Source organism: Hydra vulgaris, chromosome 07, assembly GCF_038396675.1.
Source record: "Hydra vulgaris chromosome 07, alternate assembly HydraT2T_AEP".
Classification (NCBI taxonomy): domain Eukaryota; kingdom Metazoa; phylum Cnidaria; class Hydrozoa; order Anthoathecata; family Hydridae; genus Hydra; species Hydra vulgaris.
Window position 1 is genome coordinate 37628799 of NC_088926.1, and position 15928 is coordinate 37644726.

General features: G+C 27.3%; 1 protein-coding gene across 2 annotated transcripts in view; it reads left to right on the forward strand.

Moving 5' to 3' along the window:
• LOC100206526 (RNA exonuclease 1 homolog) overlaps positions 1-13551 on the forward strand; it is a 49965-nt gene extending 36414 nt beyond the window's left edge. For both annotated transcript variants that reach the window (XM_065801797.1, XM_065801796.1), the window contains 6 exons: positions 246-319; positions 396-500; positions 4856-4971; positions 6980-7118; positions 12167-12287; positions 13227-13551. In XM_065801797.1, the coding sequence (XP_065657869.1) occupies positions 246-319; positions 396-500; positions 4856-4971; positions 6980-7118; positions 12167-12287; positions 13227-13360 (689 nt within the window). In that variant the 3' untranslated portion in view covers positions 13361-13551. The remainder of the gene's footprint in view (positions 1-245; positions 320-395; positions 501-4855; positions 4972-6979; positions 7119-12166; positions 12288-13226) is intronic.
• The last annotated feature ends 2377 nt before the right edge of the window (positions 13552-15928 follow it).

Below are 15928 nucleotides of genomic sequence, written 5' to 3' on the forward strand. Positions count from 1 at the left end.
TGATGTACTAAAAAAAAAACTTAAATTTAGAATCAGCTCACCATTTTTAAGTGAAAATTTGTATAAAAAGTCAACAGAAGTTCTTTTTCAAATTGTCTCCCAGTGTTGTATATAGATAGATTATGTTATTTGTTATTTAGATAGATTATGTTATCTATAGAATAGCACAGTTAGTTGGTGGAACCAACTTGAGTTCTTAAAACAGCTATGTTTGTATTAATCTTTTTTTTTTTTTACTTTTTAAGAGAAAGGTCTATTTAGTACCCAGTACTCATGTTGTCAATCCAGTGAAAGTGGAAAACCATGTTCTTTTTCAAGAGTAAGCAATATTTAGCAGTTGTTTTTAAAGATTTTTTTTTTGATTGTTAAAATAAATGTTTATTTTGATTTTAAAGCTTCATGTTTGCGATAAAATGACTCCTCTCAATGAGTTTATTTCAACACGAAATTGCATGAATGTGGACGCAAAACAAAAGGTTTTAGCATTGGATTGTGAAATGGTAATTTTTTTTTTTTTCCTACAATTTACATACTTTTTATACACATATGACATGTGCAACAAAACATCAAATTTTTTTTTCAAGTATTTCCATGAAATTAAACATTATCCTTAATTGTGACATTCTTTTTGAAATCTGTTTAAATATCAAAAATACTAAAAAATAAAGAAGATGATTAAAAGAAGAATAAAAACAAAAAAAAAATTGTGTAGTGTTTTGTTTTTAATCTAAATTTTTTTAATTTGACATTTTAATTTGAGATTGTTGTTTTACATTGTCTTAGAATGATTAACTCATGAAAAGTACTTTTAAAAGTTGATACATGTATTTCCAGTTAAACATTCATGGATCTTAATGAATGAATGGTGTCTTACCTTGTTATACATCCTTTTTTCACCTTTAAATTTGCATCTCACTTGATGGTGCTATGGGCTCCTAATGACATAAGACATGAGCTCTTCTAAGGATTTTAGCTTTTGAATTTGAGTTTTTGAGAAATATAAGTAAAAATAACATAGTAAGTTAGTAGTGGTACTGCTAAGGATAGACACTTAAAGTAGACAGTTAAAGATGGTTTCTTAGTTAAATGTAGTATTAAACAATTCATTAATCTTATATTAGAAAAAGGCCATTTTGTATGCTCATTTAAATTCAAAGCAGAGATTAAAACAGAGCATTATAAATATCTTGGAATATATTTATAATTATGTATTTAGAAATATAAATAGTTAAATATATAAATATATTTTTAAAACGTTTTTTAGTTATAAGTTTAAGCTCTCTAAGTTTATTTACATTTTTTAAAATTCCAAAATACCATACTTTCAGTTTTTCCTTTTTGCAAGTTTATTATTAAATCATTGCTATCATAATAAAGAGATAAAAAAAAAAATAAAGATATAGAATTTAAATCTTCATTCAATTTCATCTCAATTACTCTGAAATCATTTTCAACAATATAAAATGCACGCAGCACAAACACGCAGCAATCTTATTTAACAAGGTATGTGATTCTCAGCTGCAAGGTATGTGATTCTCAGCTGCAAGGTATGTGATTCTCAGCTGCAAGGTATGTGATTCTCAGCTGCAAGGTATGTGATTCTCAGCTGCAAGGTATGTGATTCTCAGCTGCAAAATAAGTTCAAAAAAGATAAATAAATAAAAATGAGAAGCCTCTTATAAAAATCTTATAGAAATCTTTTACTTTCAACAAAATACTGATTTGGGCGATTAATGGTTGCTGTTCCCTCTCCTGACTATAAAAAATTATCATCATTATGCTTAGTTACTATCATTAATAAAGGCAATCGCCTACTTTAAATAACAATTACCAGCTTCAAATGTTCTGAGAGTGACCACACACTCAGAACACATTTGTAAATGTATGTATGACTTTAGTAATCAACTCTCAAGCTTTATGGAGGTGAATTTAATAAAAAAAGTAATGTAGTTATATATAGTTTATAACAAATGTTATAAACAGGGTGGTTACTGGTCATGGAAATCATGGAAATGTTATGGAATTTCATTTGATCATGGAATTTCTAATTTTTTATTGGTAGTCATGGAATATTCATGGAGCTTTTTAAAAATGGTCTTTATTTTTTTCTATGATTTTTTTTTGTTATATTTTTAAGATATTTGCAAAGAAAACTACTAGTATATCTAGTCTAAGACCTTTTTAAAAAAGATATTGCTGTGCAAGTTATAGATTATCATTTTATTGCAATCAGTTAGGCCAGGCCTTTTTTATAAGAATAAGTTTAGAAGTTCATATTTAAGTATTCAAAATATCAGTTAAATAAATAATCAAAATTCATTTATAAATTTTTATTTGAATTTGTATCAATCAATCAATTATAATATACTCAGTTCAGGTCCCCTTGCCATTGGTAATATTTAATCCCATATAACCTGCTTCAGTTAAGAACTTAGGACACTTAGGAAAACTCTGATATAAACCCCCCAATTGAATTCTGGGTAAAGATAAAAGGAACTTATAAATTATAGTTGACGAACTGCCTAATTATAGCATCCCAATAAAAGTTCTGAACATATTGACATGATCTAATTAACATCATGATAGGCATCCGATTGTAAAAAATTACTTTTTAAAAAAAGATTCACTTTTAAACTAGAAATGCCTCAGCTAACACAAAAAGCCCAAACGTAAAAAATTTAAATCGTAGTAGCACAATGTAGTATGGTAAGGCACAATGCAGTATGTCTTTCCCAAAATAATATTGTTTACAAAAACTAATTTGAATTATTTGAATTTGCATTATTTGAATGGGAACAAATATGTTGAATTGTAAAGGAAAGTCTTTATCCTAGTTTTCACTTTATCTCACTGCTGTTGAAGGTTGTTGACACTTTATCTCACTGCTGTTGAAGGTTGTTGACACTTTATCTCACTGCTATTGAAGGTTGTTGACACTTGATCTCACTGCTATTGAAGGTTGTTGACACTTTATCTCACTGCTATTGAAGGTTGTTGACACTTTATCTCACTTCTATTGAAGGTTGCAGTGTTGACTAAGAGCTTTTTTAGAGAACATGCAAAATCTCATTGGACAGTAAGGGCACTGTTTATAGCCATATAAATGCAACAAAAGCAGGCTTTCGCAGCATCGTAACACTACTGAATTAACAAAAAGTTAGCTCATTTTTGATATGTGCGATATTTGAATGAAAATAAAAGGAATAATGTTTCTACTAAAAACCATAAAAAAAGAAAGCTCATTGCTGAAGAAATTGGTGATGTGAGAATGAGAAAGAATGATATTCAATTGTGTATTGTTATCCTAAATAATGAAGTTTAATGTTTCAGCATTCAAGCAGAAAATTTAGACTCTATGGGATATTTAGACTCTGAGGGATATTAGGGGAAAAGTAAAAGAAAAGCAAACACTTATTTAACAGCTGGATAATGCAGTTGTAAAAATAGAGATTTAAAGGCATTGATTTGGGTCAATTCAAGTTTTAATCATTTCATATCTTAAAAGTTTTTATTTTTTTTAGAATGTAGTAGTTTGACTTTCTTGTATATATTTTTGTACAAAGTTTGTAACCATCACTTTTTGTTTTTAGCATCACTTTGTATGTCATGTGGGTATCAAAGATATAAAAAATAGTTTCCTCTAAACTACTGTTGGAGGTGGATATAATAACATAAGAAACAGCTTTATTAGAAACCTCTGATAACTCAGGATTCAAAAATTTTAATTTGCTTCTTAATAATTAAAACTAATAAGTAATTTAAAAAATTTAAAATAAGGATCACTAAACTATAGTACTACAACTTTATAGTACTATAACTTTAGGAGATAAATAACTTTAGGAGATAAATAACTCATGTGATTACTTGTGCTTTTCTGAATTGAATTTCTGATTTCATTAAATTTTTTAAACTTTTTTTTTCACTTTTTAAATGCATTGAGAACAGCCTGCTTCGCTTTGTTGGATTTAAGAAAGTTTTAAATAGCTACAATAAACACTATTTTTAAGACCATATATTTCTTTCCAGGAGTAAGATATTTTTAGAATATACCAATTTTTATATCAGTTTTAATAATATACCAGTTTTTAGCACTTTAATCATTAAAACAAAGATTTATATCTCTTGCACACACACACACACACAAAAAAAAAGGTAATAGTAATTTGTTATTCAGAAATAGAAAAGTAAAGTTACGTTAGCCATTATTCTAAGTGTGCATATAATTGTTAAATATTAGTTCATAAATTGATCTAATAAACAGATTATGAATAGAAATTCTTATTTAGAGATTGGTGCTCACCATGCACTCTTATCTTTGCTACTTCTACAAATCTAAATCTGAAAAAAGATCTTGTGCCATTTATTTTTAAAGTTACAATTGTCAAATTTTTGTTAGTTATAATGCATACAACTTAGTTTTTTCAGACATGGTTTCGGAACTTCCTAGCAATTAGTTTTGGTGTGCATGTTTTTTAGTGACTAAGTGACAATGACTAAGTGTATGCCAAGCATTGGATATTTTACCCATAATTAGTTTATCATGGAAATTTATGATTATTGAAATTTATGAAAAATCATGAAAAAGAAAAATCTAGAAATTTCGTTTTTGAATTTGAATGGCCACCCTGTATACATAGATTCCTGTATATATACATTCCCATATACATCCTGTATACATACATTCTTACATAAAATATTTGAATGGTTAGAAATAAGTGAGGTCTTTAGTTACATAGTCTTTAAGATAGTAAGACTTTAGGTAAGTTTAAGTAGGATGTTGAAAGTTTTATATATATTAGCAAATAAAATAAAGTGAAAGTAATTTTTCACTTTTATTTATTCATTTATATTTTAGTGCTATACAACTCAAGGTTTGGAGCTAACTCGGTTAACAATAGTTGACTTTCAACTTCAACCAATGATTGATTTGTATGTTAAACCAACCAACCCAATTGTTGATTATAATACAAGGTTAGTAATTAAGATTTAAATTTATTACCTATAGATATAAAAATAGTATATAAATATAGTATAAAAAAAAACTTACATGTGTTTGTTTATGTTTCCTGATAATTTCAAAATTAGTTTAAAATTAAAATTTTATTTATTTTTATGTTTTCTTAACATAAGCAATAATATAACATGCATACACAATAATATGATTGTAATCTAAGTGTTAGATCAGCGTAGTAGATCAGAGTAGAAGTGGTAGATTGGGGTAGAAGTATAAATCTTATTTGTTATTTTCTTCAAGTTTTTTATTTAAAATTTTTCCAATTAGTGTAATTCATGACTTTTTATCATGTCAAGTTCTTCTAAAGATAAAAGCTGATATTTTTTTAATAGTCTTATTTCTTATATGGAAGTTAAAAACAAATGTATAGTCAAGTTAAAAATAAATGTATAGTCAAGTTGTTCAAAATTTTTTAATAGCTTTTAAGTTTTGTTTTATTATAAATGGTCATAAGTTTAATATATTGTCAGCCAAGAACCAAGAGGCTGTATGTCCACATTTTGTGTTTTTCCTGTTTATTATCAATAAATATTCAATAATCAATCGGGTGTGTGTCTATGGTCAACATTTGGTGTATGTGTCCAATAAATCTAGTCTCAAGAATAAAACAATTTTTAAAAATATTTTAAAAAATAGTAGAACATTCTGGCAGAAAGTCTTTACAAATTTAATTTTCCACATCTTTACTCTACAGGATTTTGAGCTTTTGTAACCTTGGCTGGTCCTGGGTTGGATGAGTTTTCAAAAAAAGTAGGCTTATTTTCCCAGATAGTCTTGCAGTTGAGCAAATCTTGCAATCACAGGTTGAAGTTCTGGTCAGTGTTTTTAGACTGATTGAATTAAAGTTGTGAAGTTCTGGCAAAGTAACCTTCTGACCTTCATCACATCTTCTAAGTGATGATCTACAGGCCTCACATACACCAAGAGGGACTCTTGGGTCTTGAAAATCAATCTGTTTCTGTAAAATAACCTGTGATCTGTGTTTCATATTGTCAGTCAGTGCTCTAGAAGCCTTTTTGAAACAAAGAAAGCAGATACATTTTAGGTTTTTTTCATGAGTCTTTGCCTTATTAGGCATTTTGTCATGAAAAACTATGTTTTTTGTTTTAAATAAATACAAATTTAAAAAACACAAATGTAAAAGAAACATACATGTCTTTTCCCAGAATTTTACGCGACTTTTATGTTTGTGTTGCGCTACAAAACTCTGAAGGCTTTGTTCGCTTAACTCCAGAAAAAAAATTTAAAAAGATTTTTCGTTTTTTTTGTTGATAGTGAATTTAATTGCATTGTTTTTTATGTATGTAGAGTTACTTTGACTTGATACAGAAATTTTTTTTAATACAACTGATTTTATTTTCTTTGAACCTTTTCATTTATAGCATAAACTTTAAATGCAATTTTCTCTCTCGGACGCCAATCAGTGATATTGAGTTAAATATTTTTTGGATCCTCTAGGTACATACTATCATCCCTCAAAAGGGTTTCTCTGGGTCAGAAGGTTTGGGTGGGAAGCCTTTTTTTGGAACAGTGGGAAACACAAAAAATTTTGTATACAATATATCGTCTTGGCTGACGATATATTGTATACAAAATGTATATAAAATTATATGTTTTATATATTATGTATAAAAATATATGTTTAATGTTATATATAAAATTATATGTTTAATATGTTATATATAAGTTTATGTTTCAATTATAATTAAGTGAGATGAGTAAAATATTTAAAAAATACATTCATTTATATATCTATATGTATATAAATATAAATATATGTAAAACTGTAACTGAAAAAAAATTATTAAATAATACATTTAATTAATTATTAAATAGTAAATTTAACAGTAGGTTTGGTTGTAAATATTCTATGTAAAAAAAATTATATTATTTTATTAGTACCTACATATACATAGTTAAATTTTTTTTAGTTTACATTCTTCAAAAAAAATTTTGTTTTTAAAGGTTTTCTGGAGTAACTAAAGAACATCTACAAAATATAACAACAACTTTAGAAGACATACAAGATATCTTATTAGATATTTTACATAAAGATACAATTCTTTTAGGTCACAGTCTTGAAAGTGATTTATTTGCACTTAAGGTACGTTTTATTAGAAATATTTGTTTCATTCATTTGTGTATTACATGATAACAATGTAATTTTTAGAATAATGTGTAAGTTATAATTAAGTAAATTATTATAATTAAGTAAATAATGTGTAGGTTATAGTTTAATAAATGATAATTTTATAATAGAAATATTTACTACATTCATTTCTTTAGTCAAAAAATAAGCAATAGTTTAGTTTATAAACATTTTATTAACATGGTAACATAGTTTAACATTACTATAGTAATATTTTACTTTTAAACATTACTAAAGTAATATTTTGCCTGAAAAATAATTAAGTCAGTCGTGGGAGCAAAGCAAACAAGATAAAAAATGAAATGTGTTTTTTTACTAGTATATAAATAACTTTTTGATTAATTTTAAATGGAGGAAAAGTATCATTTGGGATGGCGAGATGTTTGGGATGGCAAGATGTTGTAATGTTGGTTAATAAAATCACCCATTTTATGGCATCTGTTCAGTACATACATTTACTATTATTATGGCATTAGCATGTACTTTATTTTATGCTACAATGTCTACTGGTTTCAAGTTTGGACTTGATTTTGGAATACTTGTTTAATTATAGCCATATTTGTTATTTAGAATGTTTATTGATTATAGCAGTTAAAGTAACACTGAGTGTTATCCTTTTTTTTTTTTTTTTTGTAAAATCTGTCCCCGTAAGTGATACTATAGTGATATAGTTTCCAGAACTCTGTGGTAGCTCTCAGAGAGGCTGATTCCATCAAAAGCTATAAAGTATCAGAGTACTAACAGTGCCATGTTGCACATGGATAATGTCCCTATTTGTACTTTTGGTATGCATTGTTGCAGTCAAATTTGAAGCTCTTTGTTACGGCCTAGGGTTTATTAATAGTAATGAGGCAACTGCTTGGACTATTAGATAGCGTACTGAGTACTATCTGTGCCTTGAGTCAAGTTCTTTAACCAATTTAAAAAATGACTAAAGTATCAAAAACTATCCCAAAAAAAACCATCATTATCACCAAGTTCTCACTGATTGGCTTGGTTCTAGTGTCAATGACTCTGCAGGTGTTAAGGCCCACAACCTTTGTCTTTCTCAATCTCTAACACAAATAGTCAACTTCTAACTTGTTTTCTAGACAATTCGAATCATTTACCTTCTCTATTTGACTCTTTCATTCACCCTTAGGTGCTCCTGATCATGGTTTGATCTCTCTAAAACTATTATGTCATTTTTCATCATCATCAGAATCCCCATTCATCATACATCTTACAACTACCTTAAGGCTGATCGAGACTCTTTCTGTGATTTTCTTCATGGTGTCCTTGGGTAAAAATCTCTATTCTTTCTGTTAACAAATGTACTTCTGGAGAATCTTTAACAGTGTCTATAACAAGGACAAATTTCACCTCTCTTGCATGGTTTAGATTTTGTTACCTCACCTAAGGACAAAGCTGAATTGTTTGCAAAAAAAACTTTTTATCAATTTCATTTCTTGATTCCACCAATCACATCCTACCTGATATAGCCAACAAAAAGGTTGATCCATTATTTGACATATCACTCCAGCTTCTGTATCTAAAGTGATTTCCTGCTTAGACTCTTCTACAGCTTGTGGTCCGGAAACATACCATTTATAGTTTTGCAGAAGTGTTCTCTGGAGCTGTTGTCTATACATTCAAAACTATTTAACAAGTGCTTATCAGAGTCTTGTTTTCCAGCCTGCTGGAAAGCAGAATCTGTTATCCCTATTTTCAAAAATTCTGGAGAGTGATATGACTCATTTAGCTACTGTCCCATTAGTCTTCTTCCTATCATAATATAAGTTTTTGAGTCTTTAATAAGGGCTTAATCTCTTATCTTGAATCTAATAACTTACTTGCTGATCATCAATATGGGTTTCAATCTTTTTCGAAACTCTTCTTCATTTCCTGTAACATAAGAACAAAAAGTTAAATCCTTGGCTCTATACTTTTTTAATTTACATTAACAATCTCCCAGAAATTGCCACATCTAGGGTGGCATTATTTGCTGACGATACTACCATTTATTCTTGTCTTGATAAAAAGTCTACATTCTCTGATTGCTTGGAGGAGTGCATTTGTGCTTGAAAAGGATCTCACTTCTGCTACAGCTACATGGGGCTCTTGGTGGCTGATGAACTTTTGAAATTGTTCAACAATCTAAATCTTCCTATATTTATGAACAATAATATACTTGATGAGTCATCTACCCTTAATCGAGGATTAAATTTTACAACTTTTACAAGGTGCATTGTAAACATAGTTGGACTTACTCTTGCAGCCAACCTTCAACCATTGTCACATCAGTTCTTTGGAATTCAATCCCTTCATCTTGTTTTCCTGATTCATATAATTTGCAATCTTTTAAGTTGTCTGTTAATTGTTATCTCGCTTTATAAACTTCAACTTTTCTCTTACAGTAACTTCCAACTCTAATAATGGTTGCTTTGTTGGAAGTGAAGATATTTAAAAAAATATGTTACATATATATATATATACTCTTGCATGGTTGTCTTTAAGTTTTTACCATAAAATGTCAGTTTTAAGTTTTTTATTTCAAAGACCGGAAAAATTTTTTTTTTTTTTTAATTATTTGATTGACTGCCTGCCCCAAACAAACCCTCAGTCAATGAAGCAGCACTCTGTTGCGAGTCAGGCTATAAGGTAGTCGATGTAGCAACACTCTGCGCATGTTTTACAGTTAAAAAAAAAAGAAGAACTTTCAGAATGTTTTTATTTTTGAAAAATAAAATAAAAACATTCTAGTCTTTTATTTGCGTTTTTTGTGGTTTTTTAAATTTAACTACTTCCAACAATTAAATTAATGCGTTTTGACATAATCTAACCTTAATTTTGTCAGCAAAACCACAAACAAGCGAAGAGCCATTTTTTACTGCAAACACATTTTCTTAGCCGTAAACTATAGTAATATATGCATATATATATATATATATATATATATATATATATATATATATATATATATATATATATATATATATATATATATATATATATATATATATATATATATATAAAGAGAGAGAGATAGATTGTTTGCCCAAACCAAAATCCTTGGTTGATGTTGCAGCGCTACTTGCATGTTTTACCTATTCAAGTCAGTCAATATATGTACACTCTGCTGGTCTAATCCCTAAATAAACCATTTAATATAACAAATAAATAAAGTTAAATACAGTAAATAAATAATAAAAACGTTCTGAATTAAAAAACATTCTGGATTAAAAAATAAACAACATTTTATATTATTATGGTTTTTTAAAAATTCATTAAATTTAGTAAAATTCCTCAATTACTTTAATGGTTTAAAACTATTAATTTAATTCAGTACAATCAAAAAATTATGATGAGAAAAATAATGAATAAGATAACAAACTTCTAAAAAACTTTTATTTCTTTAAAAGATTTACTTATGTAAGAGCTGTATAAGTCTCTAGAACCTAATATCTCGGATACGCATAAATAAAATTTATGATTCTATTTATTAACAATAAACAATAATGTATAATTTATTGTAACAATAAACATTAATGTATAATTTATATTGTATCATACTTGGTTAAAATAAGTAAAGTTAATTTAACATGTACATTATGTCTGCAATTACATTATTATGTTTGCATTTATAACATAGCATTTACAAGAGTTATGCAAAGCAACAACCATTAGTTTTATTTCTTTTAATGTCACATTTTATTAGAGCTGAGAAATTATGTTGCACTTATCTGTTGCACAATTTATTCAACCTTCTTCATCTATTAGGCTGGCGTAGCTGTAAATCTGTGTTACATTAATTCCTGCCAGGGATAATTAATGTTTTTGATTCTACTCATGGGTTTTTTCTTGTGTATTAGCGCTATTATGTTGTGCATGTCACTATTAGTTAGAGACCACATTAGGAATCTTGTTACTTGTGTTGATTAGTTGGACTGAAGCAACTACATAGCTTTTTGTTTAGAGTGTCAGCAACTACTGAATGAAGCTTTTTCCTAAGGTGTCTATGATTGAGTCAAGCTCTCAAATTATTAACAACATGAGTAAAGTAAATTGTTTTAATCTATTCTTAACAAATATTTGTAGTCTTTGAAGTAATTTTTCAACTATTGATTCTTACCTATTGCAAAACTGCTTTTTGTGAGACTAATTTCAATTTGTCTGTTTCATCTCCAGATGATATAATTTCAAATGTGACCTCTCTTCTGCAGGGGGGCTGTAGGAGGCTCAAAGTGACTGGTGATTTTAATCCAAATAAAACTGTTTACTAATAATAATTATTGCAATATTGTTCCTTAATCTTGATGAATGGCACTTTTACTGGTTCTTCTACTCTCAGATTATCTTTTAGTGCTGACTTCTCACGGAAGCCTTATATACATATCCATTGCAATGTTAGCATATGTTGAGGTTGCCTCTTTTTATTGTGCTCACCATTTTCTCACTCCTAATACCATTCTCTACATCTATAAATTTTTTATTCGTCCCTGTATGGAATACTGTTGTCATATTTGGACTGATTCTTCTAATTACATTATCTCTCTTTTACACAAGATCCACTAAGTGAATCCCCAGTCACTGGTGTGACTGGACATCCTGCTAAGTTGCATCCTTATGTTGTAACTTTTATGCTGAAAAACTTTTATTTTACTAGTTTTTTTCCTTGGACATCTTTTTTAAGTCTTCTGTCAATCTTGCCCTAAAGCTCTTTCTATTTTTTTCTGTTAACTTCTAATATATTTATTTGCAGCCTTATTTGTGAGTGAGCTAGTTTTTATTAAAAAGTGGTGTTTTTTTTTAAAAACAGTTGTGTTTATGAAATAACTTTTTTGTTTATAAAAAAGTTGTTTTTTCTTCAAAATAATTGTTGTCTTTAAAACAATCGTGTTTTCTTAAAAACAAGTTGTGTTGTATTATGTTGTCTACTAATTCCCATATTTATATTTTATTTATATTTTATTGTATTCATAAAAAAATTGGTAAAAAAAATAAATCATTCAAATTATATTTAGATGATACATAAAAAAGTTGTTGATACTTCTATAGTTTTCCCTCATCGTCTTGGACACCCTTTCAAGAGAGCTTTGCGAAATCTAATGGCTGATCATCTTCAAAAAATTATTCAAAATGGAGGTAGATTTATTTTAAATTTTGTTTGTTAATAACATCTGTTTTAAAAGATTCAGTTAACAAAAATGACTATAGTATTCATTAGGGTGGAGTGAATTTTAGTTTTTTTTACAATTCGTTTAGCCTGGGTGTGCAAAAGTTGTCTATTCATTTCAGAAATACTCTGGAAAAATATCAATGCTCTAGGAAATTATCTTGAGGTGCCTCAAGACCTTTAAAATTTTAATGGGTCCCTAATATTATGTAAAAAAAAAGATTTTTTTGAAATTATAATTAAAAAAAATAAACTTTTTTCATTTTTAATTTAAAAGGTCATTTTTTCTGCAATAAACTATAAAATAACAATTTTTTTTTTAATAATTGTTATTTTTGAAATTTTTATAAAATTTTGCTTCTTTTGAGACCCAACATGACATACTTTTGAAAAACTTTTTTTTACATAATATTAAGGACCCATTAAAATTTTAAAGGTCTTGAGGCACCTCAAGATAATTTCCTAGAGCATTGATATTTTTTCAGAGTATTTCTGAAATGAATAGACAACTTTTGCACACCCAGGCTAAACGAATTGTAAAAAAAACTAAAATTCACTCCACCCTAGTATTCATACTTGCATAAACTGTTTATAATATAAGTTATTGTTAAAAGCAAGTAAGCTGTAATAATACAGTTCAATGCTTTATTCGTTTGCAGGATTAAAAGAAATGCTCATGGGGGTTGTCGTAAGTTAAGTTTCGGGTTTTAGGAAACTGAACTGTTGTAGAAATTATGTCACTAATAGCTAGAAACTTACTGACTTTTTTCACCGCTCTATCCTTTCTATATAAATAATATATAACATACAAATAAGTTTTCAAATCACTTGTTTATTTATGATTATTAAGTTGTATCTTGTAATACCATTGTGTATTTTTTTTATTTTTATTTTTGTTGTTTTTTTAGAAGCTGGTCATGATTCAAGTGAAGATGCACGTGCATGTATGGAGCTGATGAAGTATAAATTTAAAGAAGACATGAAGAAAAAAAATCGCTCAGCTATTTCTTTACCATCATTTTATTCATCAAAAAGCATATAAAGTTGTTCGATTTTTATCATGTGACATTGAAAACTTTTATTTGTGATAGTCTTCATGCCCAACTTCATGTGACATTGAAAACTGACACGTGACTGTATATTTTCACTCAAATGTTGTTGTTTATTACTGCTAAATAAGAAAAAAAATGGTATTTATATTTTTATATTGTAAATATATAAACTTCAAAAGTATTTTTGTGTATTTTGTACATTTTAGTTTGCGTAGTTCACTAAATCCATAATTACGCGCGTGACGCGCACAACCTTTTAATAGATTTTAAAAATTTTAATAAACACATAAAAAAGTTTTATGGACTTAGATTATTTAATAAAATTTGATGTCTATATTCCTAAATAACCAAAAAAAATGTATAATTAAGTTTTTAAAACCAAGGAGTTAGACTAGCTAAAGGGGAAATAATTATTTTTTAAATACCTCGATACTAGTTATAAATATCAAAGTTTTGAACACGTTCTACTACTTGTTTGAACTTTATCTTTTGCTTCCCCGTTTGCATATTTTGAAACCCTATACAGGCTCAGAATAGGCAGAGATATGCGCAATCTGATTGGCTAATTTTGAAAGAGAGGCTTTTGTGCGTATATTAAAATCAAAACAAATGTCAAAAAGCTTACTAGACAATAGAAGTGAAATTGAATAATTGCATAAAAAAATCAAATAATAATAACATAATAAGTATGATTTTTCTATCAATTTCTGTGCAATATAGTACTTATACTTTTAAAAACTTCACAACTCAAAACAACCGCGGTTTTCATAATAACTTTTCAAAAATAAAGATTTAAAAGAAGTAGTTTGTTTTCCTAATGGTTTTTATAACTCTAAGATTTAAAAAAGACAACCATTGTAACAAACTATTAACTAGATAGTGAAACTTGGCTATGCTGTGATTTTCATAGGATAGATTTTTATAACAGTTTTATAATTTATCTAGTAATATCCATAAAATATTGATGACTTGGTATGATTTCTTTCACATTAAGTTCCCAATTAATCCTATCATTTAGCTAGAAAAATATTTTTAAAAACTCCCTAATTTCTTTTCAGAAATTTTACACTAATTACTCTCATATACATATTATATACCTTACTAAAACATTTTAAGTTTGAAAATATTGCTTACTGGTTGTTATAGCTAACCCAGGTAATTTCCAACTCTCAAATTAAAAGCAATTGTAAGCAAGAGCTGATTTGGATATTTGGTATTTTAGTAATAAAAGATTATAAAACTTTGTAACATAATAAACCATAAGAAAAAGTCTATAACTTGATGTCTACAAGTGTGTTTTGATATAGTTAGTTGATTACTAAAAAGGAATAACTCTTAACTTACCACATCTTTATGAAGAACTAAGTGTAAAAGGTAGAAAAAAGAAAACTACATGTTGTATTTTATTTCAATTTCAAAAGTAAATACATATAAAACATGTTTGTTGATATTTAGCTGTTAACCTGTGAAAAAAAATTGGTTATCTTATTCTATAATTGGTAAAAAATGTTTACCCTCTGATAGCAACTGATGGTAAACAATATTAAAGCGACAAATTTTCATAAATTTCATATTTATTATGCTATCAATTTATTTTACATTAAATACTCCTAAAGAAAAAAAAATTGTCTACTGTAGAAAAATGAAAAAAAAAAAAAAATTTTATAAAATGTATTCTGTACTTCCAAATTTTTTAATAGTTTCTTTATGTTATTTTTGGTATAACCAATAAAATCAAGTGCGCTTTTTTTAAATTTCTGTGAATACCTCTTGTATAATGATATAAAAAAATTCAATACTCTTTGCTGGCTTGAATATCAAAGCTTATATATAACTGTACAAAAAAACTGTTCCGTAGAAAAACAAATATCACTTCTTTTGTTAAATTTTCGAATTACATATAACTTTGTATTGAGTATGCTTCATAAAAAAGGGACATTCCATTGAACGAGAAACACATTTAGAAATCTTTTCACATTTACAATTTAGCTTTAATCGCAGGATTATCTAACAATTACAAAATGATTACAAAACAGATTACAAAATGTTGTACCACATCTTAATGGAGAACCAAGGGTAAAGACGTAGAAAAAAGAAACATGTAAATTCACGTTGAAATTTCAAGAGTTTATACAAAAGCATTTTATAATAACAAAAACACATAGCATGACAACTGACTTCTTCTTTTTTTTTAATTTTCTTTTCTTTTTTTGATTATTCTTTTTCTATTAAAATATTTAATTTTTACCACTTAATTTTTTTTTTTTAAATCTTTTTTTTTTCAATTATTACAATAAAAACAAATACCACAATCATTTGCATTTTTTTGATGCCACAATCCACTTTTATTTGGTCAAAATATTTGACTTCAATACTTTCTCTTACTTGTAATATCTGTGATTATATGTAACAGTACAAAAAATTACTGTTCACTAGAAAAGCATAAATTTTTCTTTTTTTGTTAAAAATTTCAAACAGAGTATTAATATCCAATTGTTATCTTTTATATATAAGTTAATGTAGTCTGCCGAACTTTTTCTAAACCTTCAAAAAGTGTT